Source organism: Misgurnus anguillicaudatus, chromosome 17, assembly GCF_027580225.2.
Source record: "Misgurnus anguillicaudatus chromosome 17, ASM2758022v2, whole genome shotgun sequence".
Classification (NCBI taxonomy): Eukaryota; Metazoa; Chordata; class Actinopteri; order Cypriniformes; family Cobitidae; genus Misgurnus; species Misgurnus anguillicaudatus.
Window position 1 is genome coordinate 8,478,012 of NC_073353.2, and position 18,964 is coordinate 8,496,975.

General features: G+C 35.3%; 1 protein-coding gene across 2 annotated transcripts; it reads right to left on the reverse strand.

Annotated features, from left to right (window-relative positions):
• Nucleotides 1-8,823: 8,823 nt before the first annotated feature.
• stx19 (syntaxin 19) lies at nt 8,824-16,323 on the reverse strand. Of its 2 annotated transcripts, none has more exons than XM_055216204.2 (2): nt 16,105-16,323; nt 8,824-10,658 (listed from the first exon to the last, which is right to left on the reverse strand). In XM_055216204.2, the coding sequence occupies exon 2, from the start codon at nt 10,566-10,568 to the stop codon at nt 9,693-9,695; it is 876 nt and encodes a 291-aa protein (XP_055072179.2). In that variant the 5' UTR covers nt 10,569-10,658; nt 16,105-16,323; the 3' UTR covers nt 8,824-9,692. The 2 variants fall into 2 exon arrangements, with proteins under 2 accessions (XP_055072179.2, XP_055072180.2); XM_055216205.2 differs by having other exon boundaries at nt 8,824-10,713.
• Between the last annotated feature and the right edge of the window lie 2,641 nt (nt 16,324-18,964).

Genomic DNA, 18,964 nt, shown 5'->3' on the forward strand with positions numbered 1-18,964 from the left:
TGAGAAATAATTATATATGATCACTATAACATTGCAAAACCAACAAATCTAATGGTAGCATGGTAGCTTAAGACTTTTGCACAGTTCTGTATATATATATATATGAATGTATGTATGTGAATTTATACAAAATAATTACACACAGTGCACACACACATACATATTATGCAAAAACTAACTTTTAATTTGGATCACGATTAATATTTATATATATGTGTGTGTGTGTGTGTGTGTGTGTGTGTGTGTGTGTGTGTGTGTGTGTGTGTGTGTGTGTGTGTGTGTGTGTGTGTGTGTGTGTGTGTGTGTGTGTGTGTGTGTGTGCGTGTGCGTGCGTGTGTGTGTGTGTTCACGTGTGTGTGTGTGTGTGTGCGTGTGTGCACGTGTGTGTATATCCCAAGGGTTTTTTCCTCCTAGGACTTTTTTTTCCTCGGCTAAAAGTATGTTTTTTTTTCTCCTAGCGGGTTTTTCAACCTGGGGAGGCAGCCTTCTTGGGCTTAACTTAGCACCTTCTTCTATACGTTACATTACTAATACGCTCGCTTATAATGTTGATTCATAGCAACAGCAAATTCTGCTGCTTATGCTATCTGTATTATGGTATGCTATCTGTTGATTTTCTGTGCTTTTCACTGCTTCTATTAATGTTAAGCTGCTTTGAAACAATTTCAAATTGTGAAAAGCGCTATATAAATAAAATTGAATTGAATTGAATTAATCTTTTGATAATATTTAGAATATATGAAGAGTTTGGTTCCAAAACGCGATAAACGCCATTTTTGAAAAAAATGAGTTACTGCCAAAATCAGTATTATATCAGGTCAGTAGTTAAAAGTAAATTCTTAATTTTACGCAAAATCCAATATCCGCTGTGTTATTCTGTCATCTTTTCTCCCTTTTTTCCCCAAAATGCGATAAACACCACTCCTCCTTTTTTACAGAACGCAATAAATCCATTCCTGCAATTACAGCCCACCAGTCACGCAATGTAAACAAACATGGCAGCGCGCTAAGTAGTAGTACACGGAGTCCTAGTTTTCCTCATCTACTTTGTACTTCGTGATCAACAAACAAAACAAAATAATACTTTAATTGAATTGCTAAACCTGTGATGGTTTTCTGTGACGGGAAAGAAACGTAAGCCATCAACATCTAATAATTTACGCGAGAGGCACTCGGTTGCTTGTTCTCCCAACAGCATCAAGCTTCTCATGCTAAAACATTGACCCCAGAAGATCTTATGAAAACTTTACATTATTTTACTCAAAGTCAACGAAAATCGAGCGGGACCAAAACATTTTACAGCTGATCGCTGTGAAAATGTAAAGAGACGACGTCAAGTATAACTGCAGCAATGGGTTCTTAATATAACAAAGTAAGTGTTTTGGTTAATGCTATTAATGTTTATTTTTTAATCATTGTATACCACTAGTCAACTAAATAAATATAAAATGGTAAAGATGAATGCACATTTATACATTGATTTAATAGATTTATAGCATTTTGAAATAAAAAACTTATTGCATTTTGTGGAAAAAATAATTCGTTTTTATAATAAATCTTTGAAAATTAAGTTATGGATTTGAATTTTTTATGTTTTTATAACCTAAAGATGCTATGTGAAAGTTTGTAACTAAAAATAGTCGTTTTCATCTTGTCACTTTCTTGATATAGAAAACACGTTTTTACCGAAATTTGTCAAAATGGATTTATTGCGTTTTGGAACCAAACTTCATATATTGGACTATTATATTCAAAGTGGTATTAAATAAGAATGTGCATCATTTTTTTTCATAAGACATATATTACTAATGCTATCTGTAAAAATAAATGTCTGTATGGTTGCAACCAGATCCTTATTCATAGTATGCATTTTAGTAATGTTAACTGTATTGTAAAAACAATTGTCTGTAAGACTATATTTGATTTTCTAAATAGAGATAACACTGAATTCATAATAAAGTCCCTTTAACACATGGCAGTGTGCCGTGACTGAAGTTTCTCTTGTTTTGACAATCCAACGCTGAGGCTGCTTATTAAAATTCCTGATGCACTGCTAACAGAGTTGTAAGATAAGTTGTAATCTCACTCCAACATTTTCACAGTTTGGCAGAATACGGCGGAGATTTGAAGGCTTATTAAACAAACCCCACTGAAACCTCAGCCAATCACAAACTTTCAGCTGATGGCTTCTTCTCCAGGAGACCATATGTTTAATTCACTCTTCACGAGAGCATTTCTTCTGCCAAAACCCTCGGAGGCTATTTTACAGACTCATTTTCCGACCAAATAACAATATAAATGCTTTTTAGATTAGAATTATTTTAAATCTCATTATCTATAAGCCTTAAATTATCTTAAATTATAAAGTGAAAGTGAAGTAAAAGTGTATAAATTATAGCTAATATGCAACAAATATTCCCCATCTCACACTGTCACTGATTGTTTTAACTTTCTTAATGCAGATCTATAATTGAAGAGTTTGGTTCCAAAACGCAATAAATCCATTTTGACAAATTTTGGTAAAAACGTGTTTTCTATACCAAGAAAGTGACAAAATGAAAACAACTTTTTTCTGTTACAAACTTTCACATAGCATCTTTAGGGTATAAAAACATAAAAAATTCAAATCCATAAGTCGATTTTCAAAGATTTATTATAAAAACGGATTATTTTTTCCACAAAATGCAATAAATTCATGACAAGTTTTTATTCAAAATGCTATAAATCTATTGAATCAATAGCCTATATAAATGTGCATTCATCTTTGCCATGTTATATTCATTTAATTGACTAGTTGTACACACTAATTAAAAATATAAACATTAATGTCATTAATCAAAATACTTACTTTGCAACACAGTCTCACGGGAAGTCGTGTTATAGTAACGAAAAATTTTGATTAATTTATTTGTGTTTGAAGACACGAATTTCCGCTGTTTTTCGTGTCTCTGGAGACGAATGTCTTTTTCGTCCTTCCCAGCACGAATTTCTATCAATGGCTGTTCGTGTCTGTGGCACGACTTTCTTTATCGTGTCATTTTATATTTTGTTTTCTCATCGTTGTTTCCTATTTTTAAATCATTGTCGCTTGGGGTTAGGGTTAGATCCGGGGTTTGCGTTAGGATGTTATTTTTTGCATTGGTTTCTACATGTTTTTCGTCCACTTTTAAAACTATTCTCGCCTGGAGTTCATTCGTCTCCAGAGACACGAAAAACAGCGGAAATTCGTGTCTTCAAACACGAATAAATTAATCAAAAATTTCGTTACTATAACACGACTTGCCGTGAGACTGGGTTGTACTTTGTCATATTAAGAACACTGTCATTTCTGCGGTTATACTTGACGTCCTCGCTTAATGTTTTTCACAGCGATCATCTGTAAAATGTTTTGGTCCTGCTCGATTTTCGTTGACTTTGAGTAAAATTATGGAAAGTTTTTCATAAGATCCTCTGGGGTCAATGTGTTAGCATGAGAAGCTTGATGCTGTCGGGAGAACAAGCACCCGAGTGCCTCTCGCGTAAATTATTAGATGTTGATGGCTTACGTTTCTTTCCCGTCACAGAAAACCACCACAGGGAATGCAATTAAAGTATTATTTTGTTTTGTTTGTTGATCACGAAGTACAAAGTAGATGAGGAAAACTAGGACTCCGTGTACTCAGCGCGCCGCCATGTTTGTTTACATTGCGTGAATGGTGCGCTGTAGGATTTATTGCGTTCTGTAAAAAAGGGGGAGTGGCGCTTATCGCATATTGGGAAAAAAGGGGGAAAAGATGACAGAATAACACGGCGGATATTGGATTTTGCGTAAAATTAAGAATTTACTTTTAACTACTGACCTGATATAATACTGATTTTGGCAGTAACTCATTTTTTTTCAAAAATGGCGTTTATCGCGTTTTGGAACCAAACTCTTCAATTGTTTATGGAAATAGAGATATTCAGTTGCCTATAAAAATGTCTTTATTTAAATGGTTGTTGATGCAAAAGAAAGCATTTAGAATTAATGTATAAAGGAAGGTGTACTGTATATTTAAGTCGTATAGGCACTGTTTACAAGTTGCCTATAGTGCATACAATTATTTTTACACACTATCATAACCTTGTGATTAAACCTTGAGTCATTTTCATTTGAGTTGAAAATCTCATGATCTTTTAACTTCCTGAAAAGTGATTTCTACAAAATATATTAGTGTACTGTGGGAAAACTATCACATGAGTGACATTTACTAAATGAGCCACTACTAAACCCAACTCTAACTGTGAATGGCTTCTTCCCTAGAGCCCTGTTCGTCTAAAGAGGCAGCAAAATAAAGAAGTACTGGGGAAGTATAGTCATCCAAATAGTCACGGTTCAGAGGATGAGTCTCACCAGTGCCAGTAAATTAGACCGGCCAGCTGGAGCTGGTGTAGCTCCTATTGAGCGAAAGGCTTTCCTGAGGCAGGGAAAAACTATTTCAGGTACACTGCAGTTTGCCTTTAGCTGATGATGAACCAAGGACCCGTCAGTCTGTGCCAAAATATTAAAGAGCGCGACCTGGGAACAAAGAGCTTCATTCAATACATTCTGATGTGGTCGGGTTATTAAACCACTGATGTGATCTGTTAAAAGCAGAATGACTGAGAAGCAAATTGATGTCGTTGACTATTAAGGATGAACAATTTCAGAAAAGATTGACCTTTTCCATTTCCTACTTGGTAGGATTTTTAATAAGCTTCATATCTATTCCCAGAGGAAACAGTATTATGTATTACACAAATTGTATACTTTAGACATTATGGATGAATTCATTGTTATAATTGGCCCGAAACACTTTTTAGAACTGCAAACATTTATCTTTTCATGCAAATGTTTCTCTTTTTCTTTTGAAAATAAAAAGAGAAAGATAAATGTTTGTTTAGTAGTAACCTCTAGTAGTAACCACCGTTTGTTATTGTTCTCTTTAAAAAAAAAATGTAATAAGATAGATTTGTCCTTACAAAGCACAAACCCTCTTCAGATTTCATTTGTGATTACTCTAGCAAAAAAAAGTGCTGAGTTCTCTCCACTCACTGCTGCTAACCAAGTCAAAGCAAGCTATTTAATTGGGAAAATAGCATTAAATGGCTTTTTTGATGATTAATCTTTTTATCTGGCTCTATTAGTGACATTGTACAGCCATCAGCCCACATAAAAATGGCAATACAGGATAAACTGTCTTTAACCAATAGTATGACACTGATGTGACATGGTCATATTTCTTTTAATAAACGTGTTTTCCATATGATAGCATTTTGGTATGGTGTGTATTTTGTCTATAATTTTCAGAAGACAGCTACACAGATGTGTATTTACAATATTCCTATATTTTACATTAGCAAGAATTAAAAAATAAAATGGAAAAAGCAATTACCAAAGTAAGATTAATACATAAATATAAAGAAAATAAATAAATATAAACATCATAATTCATGTAAATTACAAATTAATGACTTAACATTTTAAAAATTTATCATTTTAATGTGATATATAGAATAATTTAGTTAAATAGTTTTTCATCAATACACAGTACACAAACATTGCTGCAATAAGTAAATGGGTAGTTTACATTAAAATACATGAAGTACTATTTCTCTAAAATATTTTATAAAGAGGATGCTTTTATAATAATTATAAAGGAACACATGGCACTTTTACAAACATTTTAAAATGTTATTTTAAATAAAACTGATTGATGAAGACCATATGGAAATTAAGGCACTTTTTTGTTAAGCTTTGGGAAACATAAGTGCTACATGAATAAAAATGTCTTTACTTTGTCACGTCCAGAAATTGTAAGTTACATGTAAAGTTGTAAATGTAAAGTGTCTGATACCCAAATATCTATGCCATATTTCTGAATGTGTCCATATAGTGCATTTTTTCTGTCTTCATTTGATATAGATATCATAGGCCATTCCACAAAAAAGGCAAAGACAGATCTGTTATAAGAAATTATCCAAACAAGATACAAAAGATCTTACATTTTATTCCACTGTGTATTTTAAAGATTTTGACTCTTTCATCTCATTATTTTTCTCATAAAGATCTCGTCGTCTTGCAGCTGTTATAGTTATGAGAGCTTTGTTTCTGTGGTTTGTAGCGCCATCTGCTGTTCATCAGCATGCCGTGACGTGAATTATATGCTTTTAGACCAGTGTTCCTCACTCCCAGCCCTGGAGAGCCGGTGTCCTGCAGAGTTTAGCTCCAACCTTAATCAAACACACCTGAGCAAGCTAATCAATGTCTTCATGATCCCTAGACGATCACAGGTAGGTGTGTTTAATTAAGGTTGGAGCTAAACTCTGCAGGACACCGGCTCTCCAGGATTGGGAGTGAAGAACACTGTTTTAGACTGTTAAAAGGATAGTTGACCCCAAAATAAAACTCCTATCATCATTTACTCACCCTTGGCCTTGTGTTATTCTAAACCTGTATGAGTTTCTTTATTCTGTTGAACTCAAATGAAGAGATTTAGCTGATGGTAAGCACACAGTTGACAGTACACATTGCCTTCCATAGTTTTTGTTTTCATAATAAAACCTCATTCACACAGCACTTTGGTCCCAGAAAATAGCGGTAAAATTGGCAGAGAAGCTTCAGTGTGAATGCAAACAGATCTGCGATCGTTCCCAGAAAGAAGACCTAACATTGCCGTAACATACCCGGAAAGCCCTTAGTGTGAATGAGATGCAGAAACAATGCCATAAGGGGCGTGCCATAGTGAGGACATGCGTGTCATGGCAATAAGAAGTTATGCTTCAGCTCTTTAAAACGATGGGTTTACATGCAGATTAACATTCACAATGAGAAATTTCTGCAAACTGGACTAAAGCAGATATCAGGTAGCTCGTAACTCTCCACACTGAAGCGTATATCATTCAGCAACATAAAAGAATAGCACGTCACACACTCATATGAGCTTATAATAAACAAAAATGCCTGCGTGTCATCACAACGAGATATATAGTTCAGCTCTTCAAAACTGCACTGTAAAAAAAATCCGTAGAAATTACAATGTTATTGCAGCTGGGTTGCCAGTAATTTACCGTAGATTTAAATTTATGTTATTTACTGGCAAAAGTTTGTTCAAAGTTAAAAAAATAGATATTAACAAGTCTTTATCTTAACAGAATAAAACCATACAATAACAGCCTCATGCAAAGCATTCTCGGAACCAGAAATCATCATCAACCTTTTTCAGTTTTTTGCTTCAGATTTTGTTTCCCAGAATGCTTTGCTTTATGCTGTTTTTTTATTTTTACTCTGTAAAGACAAAGACTTTTATGTTTTATGTTCATTTAACTTTGAACAAAATGTTGCCAGTAAATAACATAAATTTAAATCTACGGTAAGTTACCGGCAACCCAGCTACAATTTCTACGGATTTTTTTTACAGTGTGGGTTTTTTAAATGCACACATACATTCACAATGAGAAATGTCTGCACACTGGACTGAATGGAGCTCGTCAAATATCCACTCTGAAGCTGTGAGCATTCATCACCATCAACTTTTTTTTACAGAAAGTAATGGGTCGTTCAAGTGTGTCAGACCATAAACCAGCTCAAGTTTTATCTCTGTCCATGCTTTGTCAAGCTTTATCTCTATCCATTTAAATCAAACAAAGCTACTGCGAACAAACTACATTTACACAATAAGCGCAATTAAAATTTATTATGAAACTTTTTCTTTTTTATAATTATTCACGACGCACATGTCCATATTCAAGGATTTTAACTTGTGCTTCAATTATTTATCGACAAATGTTGTCCAAGATTAGCCACTGTTCATTCTAGATTGATTTGTGATATAATAATCCTACAATGCTCATAATAATATTGTGAACTATATGATCTAATAGTCAAAGTCCAACACAGTAAAATTATGAATTTTTTTAAATGAAAAATGAAATTTTTTATATTGATTAAATATTTAAAATAAATGAATGTTTGAGCTTATATAATTTTAAAACATCTTGCACTGACATTTCTTAATATATTTCACTGCCTTTGTTTTGTTTTAAAATGCACACCAGTAATGTTTTTTTTTTTCCCGTAAGATATGTTTGTAAAAATGTCCTAATATAACTAAGGCCTAGTCCTGGATTAATCTAAACCTTCTCCAGGAAACCACCCAACCATATTAAATATTTATTTAATTATATTATAATTCATACTGCATAAGAATTGCCAAATTTGTAAGGATTTGTGCCAAAAAAAAGTTTGTATTTGTAATGCGTTTGTATTGTGTGCTGTCATTTTATAAAAGCAACATTGCACTCGTGCCTGGTTGATATTTTGTTAAATGTGACCCTGTCTGTGAAATCCAGCTCAAGTCTCAGTCCTTAATTTTACAATGATTTCAAACTTTGATATGACCTTACTTTACGTCAATATTAAAGATCTATCAAGATGATATTGTCTCTGTTTTTTATGTGCAATGATTTTATGTAAAAACAAAACAATAAATCACAAAAATGAGATGCTACCATACTAACATATTGTTGCTACAAGTTTTATTTTATTTTATTTAATATTTATTAATTTCTCTCACTATGTTTTTGTAAATGATCTTGGTGAACACAGTTCTTCTAACTTTAGTGCATCTAATTATATTCTTTTTCTGTGAAACAACATTTTCACAGTACTGTACACTGTACACAGACACACCCAGATCCTAGTAATTAGGCTGAAACATGATAGCATCTAACCGGCTCTGTTGACTCACCAGCGTCTCTTATTTATCTTATCATGAAACTAACCAGCTTCAAATAATTATCTATGGGTAAATAATAGAAACTACACATGGTAAACAGCATTTTATGGTCATTTAAAATTTGCAATGTATTTTTCCTTTTACAATACAATATCTTTAGTTCATATGAAATAAGTAATGCTAATTCTCAGTCATCATTGTGGGAGAGGCCTATATGAATTGACTGAACATTTCCTCTGAACTTGCACAAGTCTTATACATTTTAGTGTTTGTTGAAGAAAAAATATTTCCAATAACAAAATAGCAAGAACATGATGGATGTCGATAATTTAGTAATATAGCAAAAAAAATGTATAGTAACATTTATAGTAAACAAATATACACACAATACTCTTTTTAAAGACATTATACTACATGAACAATATAAAATTTTAACAAATTAAATGTTCAGAAAAGAAAACTAATAATAATAAATATATTAATGTGGCTTATATAATTTATATGACGTCACAAATAGGCACTTGTATTCAGTGGTGTATACGCAGGTATACAGAGTATACCCACCTCTTTTTTTGATGCCATGGGGTATACCCACTTCTACTGGGGGCATAAATTAAGAGTATACCCACTTCTCCAGATACCACTACACCACTGCTTGTATTTTTTAATATAATGTCTTTAATCTCTTTACCGTTGCAAACTTCCCACTTTAATGTTAATTTAAAATGTGCTTAGCCCCCTGTTATACTGTAAAAAGTTGGATCAACTGAAGAATTACTACCTAAAAAAATGTGTTTCTTTACCTAAAGTGAAATTTTATGTTGAATAAACTTACATTTTTGGGTGTTACCAATCAAAGTAATTTTTTAAAGTTGATCCAACGTTTCACTTTTTCCTTGCTTTAAAGTGCAGTAAGCTGAAAAACTTCCCACAATTCATTCTGCCAGCATTGCTTTGCTATCTGCACCAAGGACAGCAACAACAGCACAGTCTCCTGAGAGGATTATTTTTCTTGTATCTGACAGCCGTTTTAAACTTCTCCTTGGATGTCGTAACGTAATCTTGTGTCTTCTCTACATTGGCTTGTATGTTTTCTATCTGGTACCCCTGCTCCTCCACCAGCATGAACACATTTAGAAAGAGATCTCGCAGATCCTTCATGTTGCTCTCCAGGTTTACAAGCTCCTTGTGGCGCTGCTCTATCTCCGATAGCTGGGAACGAGTGATCTTTGCATCCACCATGATGTTCTCATTGAAGATCTCCCACTTGCCCTGCTCTATCATGTCATCCACCTCCTCCTCGGACACCTCGCGGCCTGATACTTCCAGTTGCCGGATAATGAACTGCTTGCATTTGTCCTGCTTGCTCACGACTGAATCGTTGTATTGACGCATCACTAGCTGGAACTGGCGGAAGAGGTCTGCATGCTGGGCCTTCGTGATACGAGAGGTGGCGGCGTCTGGGCCCGACTCGGCTTCGGTGCGCTTGACCTGCTGGAACAGAGCATCTAACTTCTTATGCAGGCTCTCAGCCAACAGCTTGATGTCTCGGGTCATGCTGCTCTCCTTCTTCATGATGCTGAGGCGCCTCATGGTGGCTACAAAGTTTCTTTGCTGCTGACTGAACTTTTTGACTTCAGAAGAAAGCTCCTCGATGCTGTCACGAATGCTCTGAGTCTCCTTCAGGAAGTTCTCCAGGACAGGCTCTGCTTCAAAGATCACAGCCTGCTGCTCTGTCAGTGATGTTGGCTCTGTGTTCTTCGTATCCTCAAAAAAAGGGTTGTTGTCCGCCAGCCCGACACTGGCCTTCAACTCCTCCATGCGGTCCTTCATGACTGCAGAAGGACCTTGATGGAAACGGTTGATGAATTTTTCTTATCTGAGTATTTTCTTCGTGTAAAACATTCTGTAGCTTTTCGTGCCCTGTAATAACAACAGGATTGCTGTATCAAATACCGAGGGCTTGTAGTTCGATTCACTATATGAAAATAACAAAATATGAACTTTGAACAACAGGATGGTCAGTAAAAAGTGATACAATTTCAATTTGAAGAACAATATATACAGTATTTTCTCAGTATTCAATTAACATACCTCTCAGTATTTATTACAACACACAATGTTTCAAGTTAATCTTTAGTACCTATAGAGTAGCATTAAATCCTTTATAAATCCAAAGAGTTTTTAGTTTTAGCAGATTTATAAAAGACAGATCAGGGGAAAGTGCCCATATAAGGACTTCCACTGTACTTCCTGTACTAAAATTGTCCATAAAGAAATAAAGTAAGATTGTTACATATGAATCTTTTATGTTTCCGAAACTTGTATGTCATACGTCCAACTGCTTTTGCCTATATGTTTAGCATGAGAAATCCAACTCTTAAGGGGGTCGCACACCAGACACGCAGCTCAGCGCTGCGCATAGGCGGAAATCCCGGGGGGGGGGGGGGGTACAGGACCCCCCCTATCTGAGGGTTGTCCCCCCTAAAATATCATTAAAATATGTGTAGTGAAAATAATTTAATGGTTTATAATACTTAAAATAGTTGTGTAAGAAGTAAAACAATACAAATGCAAACGGAGCATTTGGATTCCCCCCTCCCTTGCCTCACAGTGGTTTGGACAGCGCCACACAGTCGGGTGGTTGAGAAGTGTACGGAGCCGACGCGTTAATCAGCTATACCTACAAACCAACGTTTCCCATCACTTATCAGTTTATCCTCATATGTTTTAAAACATTTTTATGCATTCATGCAGAGGTGAGGCAGAGCTGAAAGTAACAAATTACATTTACTCACGTTGCTGTAATTGAGTTTTTTTTGTGTATGTACTTTTACTTTTTTGAGTAGTTTTTAAAATGTGTACTTTTACTTTTACTTAAGTATGTTTTGTTTAAAGTACTTCGCTACATTTTAAATCATATTTGTTACTGAGTAAAAAATAAAATAAAAAAGCAAGGTGATAAAGAAGCGCCACGGATGATTGATTGATGGGCGGGGGAAGGCGCAAAAAGAGCCATGGAAAGGGACGAGACAGGCGCGGGCTAATGCAGACCCTCAATTCAATTCTTATGAAAGAAACCCCTGGCCATTGGCGCAATGAGATTGTTTCATTCAGGTAGGATTCGTGCTCTTGAGTACGGAATTGCCGACTGGGTTTTTACCGCTAATTTGCACAACGCGTTTTTAATGCATGCGCATTAAGGCCGTTTCACACGGTACGTGGCAACCGCGAGTGTTTAGTTCTTTTTCAATAGGAGACATGCGGAAAGCGGCAAAACGGGGGCGGTTACAGAAGTGAAGCGGAGTTGGTCGACACGCCTTGCTCCTGCACCCAAAATCCTATTCCTTTTAAGGACACGGCACTTCATGGCAGGCGCCGTTGAAGATACACACATTTGCACTAAATGCTGCACAAAACGCTTCTAATACAAGAGAAAAGCTGAAGCCGTGCGGCGATTTTGCCGCTTGCCACGTACCGTGTGAAACGGCCTTTATACTTCGAGGTCTAGCAGCTTCGCGTCAAGTCAAACATAACTTAAGAACGTCCTTGGGAATGCACAGGTCATTAGATATTGCAGAGAGAGAGAGAGAGAGATTGAAAGACATCATGTAAACAGGTCAGGGAAGCTAGCATACAATAAACGTGTAAAGGATAAAAGGATATGGCACGCATCTCATTATATGCTCATTTAAACTATATAGTTTAATAAAATAATGTATGTTACCAGCAATACATCAATTACAACCTTACTATAGTGATTGTATTTACTAGCTACTGAACTCATATTATTTTTGCTTCAAAAGTGCATAACTCACCTGTAAAAATAATTAAATAATTACATAAATGTTTCTTAGTTATAAAAAAGCTTTTTATTTTATTAACTTTTTGTTATTGCACTTTAATTGTAAAGATGTTCCTTCAATAAAAAACAACTAGTTTGAGATTTATATTTCCTTGTCCTTTTTGAACTATAGAAACATCTCCCCGCTGTAAAAAAGTAACTTTTTAAAGTAAAATTTAAATGACTTACTTTTATGTTTACTTGAATAGATTTTTAGACCAGTAACTTTAGTTTTACTTAAGTAAAATATTATTAAAGTAACTTTACTTTTACTTAAGTAGAATATTTTATTACTCTTTCCACCTCTGCATTCATATGTATTAAAATTAAATTTGTGTTCGTTCACAGAGAAAGAGAAACGTTTTCTATCTGTACACATTTCCTTGCAAGGACAATTTTGCCTGTATTATTGGTGTCCCCTTCAAAAATTGTTCTTGACAAATTGTATGTTTATTGTCCCCCCCCAACATTTAGATGAAATCTTCGCCCCTGGCGACAACTCAGAGGTATCGTACACCGGAAGTGCTCATTAAATAGCACAAGCTTATTCAAATAGCTTCTACTTCAAAATGCAAAATATACGTTAGCAGCCAATGTTAATCATCAATGATTTGGGATAAATATGTTGTTATTTAATGTTAAACTACGTGAGTGGTGCTCTGTTTGAGCAACTTCCTGAGGCATAGCTGGGCGCCACGGACAGGCGCCTGTGTACGTATACCGTATTTTCCGGACTATAAGTCGCACTTTTTTCATAGTTTGGCTGGTCCTGCGACTTATACTCATCTTTACATGTAACCATATTCTTGCCAGTGTAATGATATAATCCACATTTGACCAAAATTGAGTTTTAATGGACATATGTGCATATTTTACAGTAACAGTGGTCGATACACATTCTTCCGATCATTAATTAGAATGGCCAAGTCGCGTTTCATATTGACAGATGAATACACTCAGTTTATTAAATAGCCTACATCTTTGTTTATTAAATACGCTTAGTTATTTAATATTAAATATACATTTATTAAATGTCTCTTGCAAACTATGAAGGGACAATGAATCAATACACTGACATGGAATGCTAGACAGATACTTTGTTTGCACAGTCCAACGGTAATTTTGTCAATCCTAGACGTACGTCTGGCGTCAGGGAGGAAACGTTTACCCCAATGAAGGAAAGTCATTGTCCACCTTCGATGGAACTTCACGAGACCGGCGAGATGCTTCCACAGGGCGGGAGATACACGACCAAATGGATATACGTGAAAATCAGATGACATGATTTCACAACTTTTCATTGGCCATTTAGATATGTGAAGCATACTGTATACGGAAATGAACCTGGACATTCAATCCGTCGAAAAATCTAAAAATCGGCAAAATGGACATACGTGGTTTTCATCGGACAGCGACAATATCTTTTTTCCTCTTCATGACGCATTTTTTGACTGATGCAACTCCGAAGCGACTTATAGTCTGGAAAATACAGTACTCACAGAAAACAATGAGTTCGATTTTTTAAGAACGGCACGGCGCTGTGCAGCGTGCGACCCCCTTTAAACAGTGTTAATAAGTCAAAATGCATGAAATAGCTTTAAATTTCCCCCCTTAACTCTTTCCCTGCCATTGACGAGTTTTCTTGTCAATTAAGAAAAAACATGTGCATAAAAACGTGTTTCGGAGTTTTTATGGTAATCTGTAATACCGCGATTATCCACTAGATTGCAATCTTACCCAATTTACGCTGAAGCAAAACATTATTTATTAATTTTACACTACGTTTATGTTTTAATAATCATTCTGAATCTGATCTCTAACAAAATTCCTTCACAAAAAATGCAATTATTTCAGCTTTTTGTTCAAATTTTTTTTTTTTTTGAAGAAACCTCTCAATTTTAAGAGGTTATAAAATGAGAACAAAATAAAGATAGGATGAAACGGTTGTTCCCTGTTTTGTTTGTTTGTTTGTTTGTTTCTTTCTTTCTTTCTTTCTTTATTGTTTGTTTGAAAGCAGAGGGTCTGTTCTTTTATTTGATATATTTGTATGTTTATATATCTCAGAAGAACATTTTCCTGGAAGGCATTTTGTGAAACTTTTGTGAAAATCACAAAAATGCTGGCAGGCAAAGGCTGGTGGGGAATGAGTTAATGTTTTTAATGTCAACACAATATGGGTTATTGTTTGTTCATGTTAACTAATGTTAACAAACAGAACGTTATTCCAATGTAGAAATGAAACATCTCTGTGTGCATACTCGTATGAGTGATCATGTGAATGTTTTTCTAGTAAGATCACAGACTTCCTAGAATTAACTGAGTTACAGAAAACAGACTGTTATGGCACAAGTCGAGGACACATTTTAAGGCCATTGCTTATTCATGCACTATCCTTTGGCTGCAGAGGCTTTGAGTAAAGTAAGGATTAGATGAAAATCTTGATCTAAAACCTGCATGTGCTGTATTCCCAATCCACATCTTACTGCTACGCATTCATCACAGTCAACGTAATTTAAAACGTCTTTTCTGACACTGTACAGAACATGATATATTACCAATCACTGGGATTTGTTTTAAATTGCTTGTGGATTGAGGCTTTGGAAACTAATGGTAATGCCGAGGGGTGGCTACACCAAAAATGTCTGAGGGACATAAAGGCAAAAAGAGAACGCCAAATCACCGGCTATCTAATTACTAGATGGATTTCAAACAGGAAAGACTGCAGTTTCTCACATGTATGTGAACAGGTCCACCCAAGCTCCTTAGGGAAAAGCTTATGAATATAACAGTGGGCTTTGTTTTCTGCTGTTCTGGGATGAGGGGCTTTTACAGGAAATAACAAACATTACTGCTACTGCCCAAAACAATATCTAGTGCTGTTTTCAGCTATTATGTGATTTTTACAGTCTAACTTTCATACTGTTGTGGTTTATGTCTTATATTATTGTTTTCTGTTTACTTGTTCACCTATTTCAAAATGCATGTTGGAATTGAATATTTAAGACCTATTAAATTAATTTAGGATATTTTAGTATAGGTTTTTAAAACAATTCTGTGTGAAATGTGTGTTACTATCCTCAGTTTCACCTAAATGTCATTTACACCAAACAATGAATAAGCTCAGCTTGACATTTACTGTAATGCTTTGAATATCTACATCTCTTTTTATTGTAGTATGTGGCAGATTTAAGTTATTTCTTTCTAAAAAGAATTGTGTTAGTGGACATTTTTATTTTTGATAAGTTAAAATAATTAATAATTAATTGTAAAACAAAGCATTTGGAACAGAGCATTTATTCAATTTGCTTTATATCAAAGGGAGCATACAACATGTTACTCATTTCATAGCATTTATGATGTTATCTATATATATATAATTTATATTACAAACATATATTAAATAAGGTCTTTAAAATTGTGATATTTTATAGCCACATTTATACTTCATCATAACAGAAATAAATAAGAAAGAGCTCATTATATCATTTGGTTTGCCAAAATGGATAACACAGAGAAAAAAATTACCTTTTATCACTTCAGATCCCTGGAAGGTTGAGAATTGCTTCATTTTATATTGCCTGGCATGATACTCGACATATTGTAAAATCAATGATGTGTTCAGGGATTCAGGAATATCTTGGAATTCATAAGAGGCATTCTTAGAGTCCCATGGACAAAAATGTGAGCTTGTAAGTTTTCCTTCTTGTCCAGTATCAGTTATCTCTATCAGAGGAACAACACAGACTCCTGGGAAATCTGGTTGAGCCAGTATTAGACCACACCCCTTTATTACAGTTAACTCTGTTTGACCAATGGAGGGTATGGTTTGTTTAGCAGAAGAAGTGTGGATGACGTGATTCAAAAAGACATTAAAAGAGCACACGCAGTGGACCAAACAAACAGCCTTTGATCAGGAAACTTCTTACTGGGACATAAAAACATATCAATATGAGAACACGATGCAAAATTTAAACCTATTAATTTATTGTACATATAAGGGTGTTATAAAGGAGTAATCCGGCTCTGATTATCCTTGACCACATAACAGCATAACAGACAATGACATATCTGGTAAATTTGCTTTGCTTGTTGTCTTGTATTACGCTTTCTTTGCAGACACATTTTAAACATATTTTTTTTTAAAGATGATTGTCTGAATATAGAATATTGTGTTTGGCTTCAGGTCAGTATATAATGCAAAATATAAAATATAATGCAGATATTGGTGAGCTTCTGTCTTTGAAAGAAGCTGCATATGCCATTGTCTTATTTATAAATCTTCGATTGAAAATGCAATTGAATGTTTAATGACTAATGTATTATACACTCACCTAAAGGATTATTAGGAACACCTGTTCAATTTCTTATTAATGCAATTATCTAATCAACCAATCACATGGCAGTTGCTTCAATGCATTTAGGGCCAAGACAATCTCCTGAACTCCAAACTGAATGTCAGAATGGGAAAGAAAGGTAATTTAAGCAATTTTGAGCGTGGCATGGTTGTTGGTACCAGACAGGCCGGCCTGAGTATTTCACAATCTGCTCAGTCACTGGGATTTTCACGCACAACTATTTCTAGGGTTTACAAAGAATGGTGTGAAAAGGGATAAACATCCAGTATGCGGCAGTCCTGTGGGTGAAAATGCATTGTTGATGCTAGAGGTCAGAGGAGAATGAGCCGACTGATTCAAGCTGATAGAAGAGCAACTTTGACTGAAATAACCACTCGTTACAACCGAGGTATGCAGCAAAGCATTTGTGAAGCCACAACACGCACAACCTTGAGGCGGATGGGCTACAACAGCAGAATACCCCACGGGGTACCACTTATCTCCACTACAAATAGAAAAAAAGAGGCTACAATTTGCACGAGCTCACCAAAATTGGACAGTTAAAGACTGAAAAAATGTTGCCTGGTCTGATGAGTCCCGATTTCTGTTAAAGTAGAGTCAGAATTTGGCGTAAATAGAATGAGAACATGGATCCATCATGCCTTGTTACCACTGTGCAGGCTGGTGGTGGTTGCGTAATGGTCTGGGGGATGTTTTCTTGACACACTTTTGGCCCATTAGTGCCAATTGGTCATCGTTTAAATGTCACGACCTATCTGAGCATTGTTTCTGACCATGTCCATCCCTTTATGACCACCATGTACCCATCCACTGATGGCTACTTCAAGCAGGATAATGCACCATGTCACAAAGCTCAAATCATTTCAAATTGGTTTCTTGAACATGACAATGAGTTCACTGTACTAAAATGGCCCCCACAGTCACCAGATCTCAACCCAATAGAGCATCTTTGGGATGTGGTGGAACGGGAGCTTCATGCCCTGGATGTGCATCTCACAAATCTCCATCAATTGCAAGATGCTATCCTATCAATATGGGCCAACATTTCTAAAGAATGCTTTCAGCACCTTGTTCAATAAATGCCACGTAGAATTAAAGCAGTTCTGAAGGCGAAAGGGGGTCAAACACAGCATTAGTATGGTGTTCCTAATAATCCTTTAGGTGAGTGTATGTCTTGTAAAACTGAAACTTCATGAATACAGTATGAACTGTATTCATCTGACCTTTTTCCCTGACCTTCGACCTTGGGCGCAGTAATATTGACAGAAGAGAGGGGGAGTAGTCAGGAGTGATGATGTTACTGTGCACAGAGGTTGAAGTGCTGCAAACTAAGTGCTCTTCCATCATACAATATAGTTATAATACACTTTTTATTTTGTGCCACCATACTTCCTCGTGTAACTACTCATGTAACAGTCTTTAAATAGGGAAAACATGGAAGTGTTTGGTGGCTTCTAAATTCACCCCTGTTTGGATCCTATGGAATGAATGGGGCTAGGCTAAATGCTAACACATTCACGAGGCGCTGTACAAAGATTAAGTGCACGCATTGAAAAAATAGGTATGTATTAATTCATCTAAGTTGAGCTACAGTAAGAATATAGTAAAATATTAAAAAACTCTGGTGTTTTCCTTTAACAAGGAAACGAGGGGCAGGGTCTGGAGATCAGACAGGGAAGCACACACCACACTGAAAACAGACAATGGTTGTGTTTTTCACCATACTGTAGACTTTAAAAAAATATGGACGTAGTGTCTGTGATGTCACCCATTGGTTTGTGAAGAGCATTTTTGAAGCTAAAAGTACACTGAAAAAAATGATTCATTGAATTTAATCAATATTTTTGAGGTAAGTGGTTGCAATCAATTTATTTAAGCTACATTTAAACAAAAGTTTTATATTTTATTTTACGTTACTAATCTTTTTAGTTTAAATGTAGCTTAAATAAATTGATTGCAACCACTTACCTTAAAAAAATTGAATAAATTCAATGAATCATTTTTTTCAGTGTAGGCGTTGCCTGCTCTCG

Excerpts from the sequence above, each read along its gene's own strand:
- stx19 (XM_055216204.2), bottom strand. The coding sequence starts at position 10,568 with ATGAAGGACCGCATGGAGGAGTTGAAGGCCAGTGTCGGGCTGGCGGAC.